Here is a 10,409-nt window from a genome sequence, read left to right as displayed (position 1 = left end):
TTGAACAAATTAATTAAACATTTTTATAAATATAATATTATAACTTTTGTTTTCTTGTTAAAATTCTTGTTAAAAGTACGTATTAAACAACAATTGTAAAGAAATTCGAGGGCTAGGTTATTGAATTAAAAGAGAATTCGTTCTTATAATATCATAATGATTTTTGTTATTTTTATTTAATTTTTTACTAGATTTTTTAGGTTAAACTTGGGGGAAAATATAAATAAAAAGAAAAAAATAAAAGAAAATTCTCATAATAAATATTGGTATTATATGAAATAATAGTTTTATTTTTTTACATGAATATACCTACTTTAACTCGTTTAACTATTATATTTAATGTAAGATACCTTGAACAAAAAGCTTTCAAACAAAGAGTTTTTTGTAAAAAACATAGGGGCTAATGCAAACTTTTTAAAATAATTTAAAGACCAAAATGTATATTAACAAAAAAAAATTATAACATTAAAAGAAGTGATAATAACAAAAACAGAATATACAAACACGATAGAAAAATCTCTTAAACAAAACAAAAACTAAAGGACTGTAAGAAAGCATTAACCTAATAAAATTATCCTTGAACCCATCCTAAAGGGAGAGGAGAGCACGACCCTGATTTTGCCCACCAATTCCTCATTGATTTGATGCGAGAATCAGCTGATCATTTCCATTCATGAGTGGATCCAACATCGGATGCCACAGGCGTCCGCATCTCCAACCTCCCTACCAATTCGCCAAAAGAATGAAGAAGCTAATATTTCGATGACCTTTAAATACGGAGGACGATTTTTTTTTTCTGGGTTAAAATCAAAAGCATTTATCATCATTAATAAATGTATATAATATAATATAATCTGTTGGGTGTTGATGATCTGAGCTGGTATAACACAATTCCTCTACATAAATCCGAGTCTACGCATTGGCTGAACCCCACAAGACAGCAATTTTAAATTGATCCTTCAAGAAATCATCAAGGTCGCAAGCTGAAGGCAACAAGCTAAAGGCAATCGCTTCACAAGTACTCCGATGAACATGGAAGGATAAAATTAAAAACAGCAGAAGAAACTAAGCCCCATGTGCTTGTTTTCAAGTTTATATTCATCTAATAATCTTCAGCATTATAACCAAGTAACTACAGACAGAAAATCCAAACGAAACTTAATTCACAGCTCCTTTCCATCTCTCTGCCTCTTCGACACGTGAAGAACAAAAGGATGAAAAAACATCTCATCATTTATAAGAAAAGAATGAAAGAACTGGAATTCAGAACAACAATCTCGAACAAGCTTGAAACACAGAAAAATAAATGTCTAATGCTGAGCACACCATGTAAAAATGTAGTTTCTCACAAAATTACACAATTAAGGACAAAACTTAAGTAACATCATATCATTAATGGTATGTAGTCACTGACATTAAAGTGAAACCACAATTCCAGTTCACTATCAAATGCCACCAACAGAGCTACTTTCGGTGAGCTTACTGACCATTCACATAAAAAACAGCCATAGGGCTTATATGTGATTGGCTAATTGGCCACCATCATGACAGACACCAGCACCGCCTAAGTTGGAGCTAAAAGACATTGAAGATCACTGAGACACCACATTCAAAAGCTACGATCAAACTAAAACGCATCATTAAACTTTTTATAGCTTGTTATATAAATAAAGAACAATCCTGAACTCAAAAGGAATTTCCAAGCTAAATAAGCTGACTTCTAAAACCAGAACTGCATTGCCACTAAATAGGAAAACGCATTGACTACCAAAAGGGAAACCCAATCTACCAGCATCGGGTGATATCAATAGGGACTGATTTACGAGAATTATAACAAAAGTAAATTTAACACAACTAGTATAGCAATGTAAAACTAATGATTTATCACCTAAACTTCAATAAACTTTGGAAATCCTAGGATAACACAACAAATAAGCAATAAGAAAAATAAATAAGATACAGAAACAAGAACACAATCATGGAATAATTATAATAATCCAAAGCTTTAAAAATCTTAAACAAACATCAGTAGCAATAATCCAAAATCGAAATTTCTAGTTTGACCGTACAGCCAACTACCGGAAAACAAAATCCAAAATAAGTAACATTGAGACACTACACTATAATGGCAAGATAGTGCTCGTTTAGAAGGCAAGGATTCTACTCTTCCTCGGAGGCTGTCTCACCGCACTTCTTGTTATGCTTCCTTGCGTACCTCTGGTTCCTCAAAAACTTGGGGTCCATCTACACACAAAAGACACATTAACAAAACATTACTGCGGAGCTAAAAACAAACGTAACAGATTCACAAGAAAGAAAGGAAAAGTACCCCTTTGGTGGAGGTGTGGCGATGCCTCTTGGGTTTCTTGATGCCATTTTGGTGAGCTTTGTGTGACTGGTTGTGTGCTGTGTGATTCTTTGACTTGGCCATCTCTGCAACTCAAAAAAGAAACAGTTGATAATCAGTCTCACAAAAACAACATGATCTGTTTATGTAAGGAAAAAAGGGGGTGTTGATGGTGAAATGGATGTGCAGACCTGAGACGAAGAGTTGGTGCGGCTCTGGGGCAGAAAGAGAGGCGATCAGGCCAAACCCTAATTCGCTGCTGCCTTTATAGAAATTGGAGTGTCACGAAAAAATAATTGTCCCGAGACGGCCCTGCTTGTACGCCTTTGTGGTTGAGAAACATTTAAATACAGGGCTTCTTTGGTGGGCTTTGAACATTTGGCCCATGCAGCTTCTTTCTCTCTTCCATGTAAAATAGTTCATCAGCTCGCGCTAAAAAAATCCAAAACTTTTTTGAAATTTAAAAAAACAAATCAGGAATTGTTTAACAAACAGTGTTATTAAAAAAAATTTATAATTCTATTCTTTATTTTTATTTAAAAATTAAACTATAGGCAACGTAGTTGACTTGACTATTTTAAGGATAATTGACAAGTTGGTAAAAAAAAAAATAAAATTAAAAAAAAATTAAAATCAATAAAAAAAAACATTTGATCCATTGTCTAGTCTGTATTTAAAACTAAATTATGTAAGAGAATTGTGTTGAGCTAATTTAATTAATTTAAACATAACTTGATTGGATATTAAAATAGTTTAACCATGAAATAAGAAAAATAATCAGAATTAAAAGGGGAAAAAAGTGCCAATTCAAAAAGAAATAACAAGATAAAATCCATTAGTATAGAAGGTAACATCTAATTTGATGTTTGATGATAGTATTCTTCCTTATTATTATCAATGTCCTTCCTTGCAGCTTTTACAAATTCATTAATTTATGTTGTTTTTTTTATTTATAATTATATTAAAAATACACTTGACATGAATTATAAAAGAAGTAATATTTGACATCGAGTTATGATTTAAAATTATTTCTCATAAATAGAATAATTTACACATAAAAATATGATTGATAAAAAACGAGTTGAAATAAATATAGTAAAGAAAGAAGGTATATGGCTTAAAATATCCATGATTTATCTCACCAAATTTTTTATAGTACTAAAAATATTATCACCAGAGCTACTTTTTTTCTTGTCCTGTCCCTTTCCCTCTCCTGCTTTGTTAGCATAGGGACAAAATTATCAAACGAGTAATGGGATCTAGACTCTCAACCATACCCCTGTTAGCATAGGAACAAAATTACCAGGGAAAATGAAAAAAAAAAATGGAACAATGAGATGTTTTTTTAATTAACGATTACGATAAAGTTTTAGAGGGATGGTCCGTATTTTCCAACAAATGAATGCGAATAAATACTGACCGACACGGTCACAACTCATCATTTGTTGACCTCACCTAACCCCTGGTTTGAGCCAAGCCAGTGGAAACCAGCCACGGTGAGTTGGAACACTGAGTGAGCAAGCTAATCGAGAACGCCAAAGAAAGAAAAAGAAATTGACGGCAATAAAATATAGCGGAGACAGGCCCTTGAATACATATTTAACTTTAGGTTTTTTTAAAAAAATAAATTAACATGATAAATATAAAATTTTGACCGAATAGCATTGTTTAAATTCTCTTTAGTAAAATAATATATTTTAATATTTTTATACTTTTGAAGTACGATATTTAAGTGAATCATGATAATTTAAAATGTTGTATTTCAGACATGTAACATCAAATAAAATTTAAATCTAGATTGAAAAACATAAAATTATAATTAATTTTACAGTTTCATAACAGCTATATTTAAGCAAATATTATGATTCTAAAGCAGAATATTATTAAAATATCACATTTATGAACCACAGTATCATTAAACTGTGTTATTTCATGGGAAAAAAAAATCCTATGTTATTGCATTTTATTTTATTTTTTCCAGTGCTAATCACACAAACTTTTCATTGTCCTTGTCATTACTGCTCCGCCCAGTTATTAAGGTTTTTAACCCCCATTCTTTCTGGTCCCTAGCTGGCTAGCCATACATAGCCAGCCCCCTTTTTTTATTGCTAGTATTATTAGATTAGATCTCTCTCCCCAATACTTGATTTTATTATTATTACTCTCTTTGGTTCACAAACTAAAGAACCCATCAAGAATCAACAAACGAGAAAGAAACATGTTTCTTTTAGATTGGTTCTACGGGGTTCTTGCATCTCTTGGTTTATGGCAAAAAGAAGCCAAGATTCTTTTCTTGGGTCTTGATAATGCTGGCAAGACAACCCTTCTTCACATGTTGAAAGACGAGGTCTTGGTTTCTTTCTTTCCTCATTCTTGATATAAAGTTCGCGTCTTTATTAATTATTACATGTTTGTTTTGGTTTATTGAATCTGGGATCTGTTTTTCTGTAGAGGTTAGTACAACATCAGCCAACCCAGCATCCAACATCAGAGGAATTGAGCATTGGAAAAATCAAGTTCAAGGCTTTTGATTTGGGCGGCCACCAGATCGCTCGTCGTGTTTGGAAAGATTACTATGCTAAGGTTGCTTTTTGTTTTTCATAATTCGATGCGATTGTTTTTGTCTTGATTTCTTTGTGATTGTATGTTTTCTTCAACTCTCTTGTTGAATCGAATTTTTGGGCTTTGATTTTCGCAAGTTTTATTTCTAGTACGTAATAATAAGTTTTATGTTGGTCAAATAGATGGAAAAAAAATCTGTCCCTGTTGATTGGAGGGTACTTTTAATATGTTATCTTTGCAACTTATTTTTTCCTTTCCATGCTAATTGATGACTTGTAACTGTGGCATCATAAAACGACTTCGGTTTTAAAAGGGTGTGATTTGTGGTTCTTTGACTGTAATTTCAAGATCAGTCTTGCCAGAATGGCGTGATTAGAGTTGCTTTTTTGCTGCTTCTAATTATGCCGTGTGTTGTTATGTTATTTGAATCTCGATTTGGAGCAAAGGCAATTGTATTATGTAGCTGCCTTCTTTTCCTTTCTTGCTCGTCACTGATGTATTATAGATCTGGTTGTGGCTGAATCATTGGAAATGCTAAATTGTCTCTTCATTTTCTTGCTTGCTGAGATCACATGTGTGCGCTTTGCCTTGCAGAATTACAGATCAAAACCATCTTTCTATCTTTGCAAACTGGTTTTTGCAGCTTTGTTTTCAGCTGGTTGACTTCTTTATGTGAAAAGATAACCTGATTTCCTTCTTCACTCATGTCGTCGTGCCTTCATAATCCCAGCTAAACTTTGCCTGTTTTTATTTGATTCATGGGAGGCCAACAACGATATTGGAAGTTTCGCTGATAGCACCCTTTTGTTTTTCAGAGGTGTTCCAATAGTAGCTTTCCAAATAACGCATCTTGGGTCTTTATGCAAGTGCTTTATGAAGTTGACCTAGGAGTCTTTCACTTAGAAGTTAAAACTGAATAATGAAAATTGTGCTGAGTTCATTGGTTGGAGGTAGAATGAATTAACTATGTCTTAATTGAATTCAAGTCCCAAAATATTTGCTGCACCCAATGATTCTGTAGTTCTCATGTAAGGTGCCGGTTGGTACCGATCCAGCTGTTATGCGGTGTTCATTGTTCATCTGGTATGACTAGCTTGTTTTTCCCTGTGGCTAGATTTCTAATACAAGCAGATATTCTGTAAACTCCCTCAGTTCTTGTGAAGAATCTGTTCTTCTTTCACAGACTAATTTTGGAATTGCTAGGAGTATAAACCAAACAGTTTTTTTCTCAATGAACAGGTGGACGCGGTGGTTTACCTAGTGGATGCATTTGACAAGGAGAGGTTTGCCGAGTCAAAGAAGGAACTGGATGCCCTCCTATCAGATGAATCCTTGGCTAATGTTCCATTTCTGATTCTAGGCAACAAGATTGACATTCCCTATGCTGCTTCAGAAGATGAGCTCCGTTATAGTCTTGGGCTCAACAATTTCACTACTGGCAAGGGGAAGGTGAATCTGGTAGACTCCAATGTCCGTCCTCTTGAGGTTTTCATGTGCAGTATTGTCCGCAAGATGGGATACGGTGATGGCTTCAAGTGGATGTCTCAATATATCAAGTAGAATCTGGAGTAACACCTGGCCTTGTTACTCTTTTGGAGTTTTTCCCTCATTTTTTGCACTGTCTTACTACAGTTACGTTGAATATGGAATTTTTGTTTGTCTTTGATGATTTTGTTTCCGAAGGATTAACAACTGTAGTAACATATGATTGATAACTCAGCCTTTGTGAAATTGGAGTTTATCGAACTACAGTGCGTGCAGTATCTTTGTGACAGATTATCATTTTTTTGTGGATCAATGAGGTCCCTAGGATTAGAACAATAAAATTATGGTTTTGTCCGACGTTGGAGATAAAATTGGGGTTCATTTATCATTTCATATTTATTAAGGGCCGGTCGGTTTTTTCTCCTTTTTTCCCCACAATTACTTGAATACACCTTTTCAAGCAAAAAAAAAACACTTTTCTATAGTCAAGGGTATGTTTTTGCCTTCTTACTTTTCTTAAGCATTGTGTAATGATCCACTTAGGCATCGTTTCGGGGGGTTTTGTGTAATTTTCTAAAGGATTTTTTTGTAGTAATTATTTGGTTCTAGATAAATATAAAAAAAGAAGCTGTTGACACGTATGACTAACATCAATTGTAAAAAACTTCTTTCTGCTATGTTATTGGATTTCACGTGGCACGTGTTAGTTGTTTCTCAGTGGTAGTCACCAGCAACATTGTTTTTTCTTTTTCTCTCTCTCTCATTCGTGCTAATCATTTAAAATTTCAAGGTAGTTTTTTTAATTGAGCTTATTTTGAGTGTTGATCTTTATATTTTTTTTGTTTTATAATTTTTATTTTTTGGTAATTTATTTTTTTAATTATTTTATTAAATTAATTTTTCTTTTAAATTTATCCTTTCAATAAAAAATTATCCTTTCTCTTTTTCTTTTTTTTTTTCAAATTTGATCTTTATTTTTTTAATTACTATTTTTTCTTCTAAATCCTTTTGCATAACTAATTTTTTATTTTCAATTTCATTATTTGATATTTGATTTATTCAAAAATGAAATTCATGTTTTTTCTAAATTTGGTGTTCTGATTAAATGGTTCATATTATGAGTTTTATAAGTTAACACACGATGACATTGTTTTTTTTAGATTTATTTTTTTTATCTCATTACTCAACATTGATTTTTTAACAAAATATACTTCATGGTTTTTGTCGTTTTTCTTCATAACAAGTTATCATAGTCTTGGGACCTGATCTATAAATTTGGCAAGTTAACCTATATAGGCTCGCACCTTTTTTATTTTGCTTTTAATTACTTTTTTTTATATATAATTTTGTGCGGTTGATGTTTTTTTATTTTGTCCTTCAATATTTAATTTATGAAAAATCAGGATTTTATAAGTTGACTCGGTCAGGCTTGATCCTTTTATGATTTTTTTTTTATATAATTTTATCTTTCAACATTTAATTATTTAAAAATTAAGCTTTGAGGTTTTTCAAATTTGGTGATTTTGGTCAAATGACTTGGACAATAAGCTTAATATGTTAACAAATGTTGACATCATTTTTTATAGCTTGTTTTTTTTTTTTGTCAGAAACTGGGCTTCTTGATTGAGATTGAGTTAAAAAATTTCAACGGGGTATGAACTTTGAAAAATTAACCCGGATCTAAGAGACTCACCCAAGTTTACTTGGTTTTTAATGTTATTAAATTAGGGTTGCCTTTTTTTTGTTGTTAAATTAACCAAATTTATTCAACTTAACTTGAATTAATAACTCAGGTCTCAAATTTCTTTTACTTATTTGGAAATCCTAGCGTTGCATTAACTCTTTTTTTTACGTGTCTGAAAAAATTTGGTGTGGCCTTTAGTGTTGTGCTGACCACCAATATATTTAAGTGATTTTTTTTTTTTATAAAATTTATTTTTTCTCACTTCTACCCTTCGATATTTGATTCATTTTTTATTGGTCATTTTAACTTGTTTTTATATGGATTTTATGGTTTTATCAGGATCTCATATCTCATGTCACAAGTTTCATATATTAATTATAATTAACTTGCCATCTCAAAAAATAATTAAAAAATTATTTTTTAAAATATTATTATTTAAGTATTTTATAAATATTTCGTCTATCATGATCGAATTTCTAACTCCCTAACAACTAACATTTTGTTTTAGGGTAAAAAAAAAAAATTACCCCCTACGTAATGCACGCTAAAAAAACTAGTTTCTTACTATTGTCCGTCTCAGGATACATGCTGTCTGGGCTCATTTTTTGTCCGTCTTGGAGTGTTTTTTCATGCTCCATCTAGTGCTTCATTCCCTCACATTCTCTCGTAAAAACATGGATTGCTTTGTGCAGAAACTTTGGTCCCCATTTCGACACATTGTACTTTCAATGTGGAGCTCTCCTAGCCGAGTTTCGTAGTGCTTCACTCAATGCATTGTGAATCATTCGAGAGCTCAACTCACCAGGAGCACACAAATTCAAAAATGAGAGATCCCGTATTTGGCACTTGTCACCATAATTTTAAAAATTATTGTTATATAATTTATCAAAATGATTTAAAAATATTAATTTAAAATATAAAAATAAAATTTTTTAATTATTTTTAAAAATACTTTTAAAATACAAAAACAATCCATTTATTATTAAAAAAAAAAAAAACTTATGACTGGGAGAGAATTCGCTATGTTTTTCTTTAATTTACAACTCAGGCCACCCGTACGACCTTGTAACTTGGTTAAGAAATAGAAGTTCTTTTTCACTGTCTGTACACAATGGTGAAGTTATTACGTGCCATTCCACTGAACCAACTAATCAGTCATCCCCTCTGCTGGGTCAAAAGGAGTTAGAAAATAAATCCAATAATTTACAAAAAAAAAAAAGAAGAAGTTATAAATAAAGTCTAATAACTCAAAATCTCAACTATTTTTTTTTTTTCATATTTAAGAGTAGTTGTAATTGCTTTTCAAAGTACCTTTCATACTGAAATACATCAAAATAATATTTTTTTTTTTTTAAAAAAATCAATTTTATAATCAACACATTAAAATAATCAAAAATATATAAAAAAAATTGAAACTTTTAGAAACATGAGTTGGCTTGTGTTTCCATACGTTACGTATTATATAAAATAGTTGTCTAATAACTAATAAGCGGCTTGTTTTTGTGTTTTAAATATATATATATATATATATATATTTTTTAAATTAGTTTTTTTGGTGTTCTTAAATATTTTTATGTGATAATATTAAAAATACAATTTTAAAAATAAAAAAATAATATTTTAATGTATTTTTAAATAAAAAATGATTTGAAATTCAATCACTACGGTAACAACAAACAATCTCCACATACATAAATAAAGCTGTAAAACAAAATTTATTATATTTGTTTCCCTTCATTTTTTTTCACCCGTCCAAACATGTTTCTAATAAATGGGTCTTAGCAACACTTGGCCGTGGAAAAAGTAGTGATTTCAGGGAAAGAACACAGCACGACTTCGCATGTTCGATTAACTTTATTTTCTTTTTCATGGTTAAATTAAAACTAGAAAAATGAAATTTATATGTTTTATATGATTGTTTTGTTTGTTGACATATGGTCAGCTTCGGCCAACATCTGAGGAATTATATACAAGGAAAAATCAAGTTTAAGGCTTTTGATTCAGGTGTTTATCGAATTGCCCGCAGAGATTATAACGCCGAGTGTGTTATTAATGGCGAGTACATGTTATATATGTGCAAAACACCAGCCTTGTATGTTTAGATTAATAATATTTTTAGCTAAGCGAATTCTGATTTGGTGCTTTAATAGCTAGTATAGTTTTGAAGGGGAGAGGGAGTATTTGAAAGAGACGATCCATTGTTAGATTCAGAATCTGAGACCACAAGTATACTCATCCTTTAGAGGAGGTGACCATCTGACTCTGGTGGAAAAGTTCGATCTCTCCACTGTGATTAATTCTTTGGACATTCTTGTTAGGTTTTGTGCAAGG

General features: G+C 31.5%; 2 protein-coding genes and 1 non-coding gene across 4 annotated transcripts; 2 read left to right on the top strand and 1 right to left on the bottom strand.

Annotated features, from left to right (window-relative positions):
* Nucleotides 1-1,963: 1,963 nt before the first annotated feature.
* On the bottom strand, nucleotides 1,964-2,689 carry LOC118046488 (large ribosomal subunit protein eL29z). 2 transcript variants are annotated; one of them, XM_035055422.2, is made up of 3 exons: nucleotides 2,539-2,689; nucleotides 2,330-2,433; nucleotides 1,964-2,244 (listed from the first exon to the last, which is right to left on the bottom strand). In XM_035055422.2, the coding sequence occupies exons 2-3, from the start codon at nucleotides 2,429-2,431 to the stop codon at nucleotides 2,161-2,163; spliced, it is 186 nt and encodes a 61-aa protein (XP_034911313.1). In that variant the 5' UTR covers nucleotides 2,432-2,433; nucleotides 2,539-2,689; the 3' UTR covers nucleotides 1,964-2,160. The 2 variants fall into 2 exon arrangements, with proteins under 2 accessions (XP_034911313.1, XP_073267866.1); XM_073411765.1 differs by having other exon boundaries at nucleotides 2,330-2,439; nucleotides 2,539-2,683.
* Nucleotides 2,690-4,414: 1,725 nt separating this feature from the next.
* LOC118046498 (small COPII coat GTPase SAR1A) lies at nucleotides 4,415-6,655 on the top strand. Its single transcript, XM_035055432.2, has 3 exons — nucleotides 4,415-4,694; nucleotides 4,799-4,930; nucleotides 6,149-6,655. Exons 1-3 carry the CDS (start codon nucleotides 4,566-4,568, stop codon nucleotides 6,467-6,469), a joined length of 582 nt encoding a protein of 193 aa, XP_034911323.1. The 5' UTR covers nucleotides 4,415-4,565; the 3' UTR covers nucleotides 6,470-6,655.
* LOC118048136 (small nucleolar RNA snoR83) lies at nucleotides 5,633-5,755 on the top strand. Its single transcript, XR_004687434.1, has one exon. It is a non-coding gene; the product is annotated as a small nucleolar RNA snoR83 (small nucleolar RNA).
* Nucleotides 6,656-10,409: the final 3,754 nt, after the last annotated feature.

The sequence above is a fragment of the Populus alba genome, chromosome 10 (assembly GCF_005239225.2).
Source record: "Populus alba chromosome 10, ASM523922v2, whole genome shotgun sequence".
Classification (NCBI taxonomy): domain Eukaryota; kingdom Viridiplantae; phylum Streptophyta; class Magnoliopsida; order Malpighiales; family Salicaceae; genus Populus; species Populus alba.
This window is presented reverse-complemented; position numbering and strand designations above follow the sequence as displayed.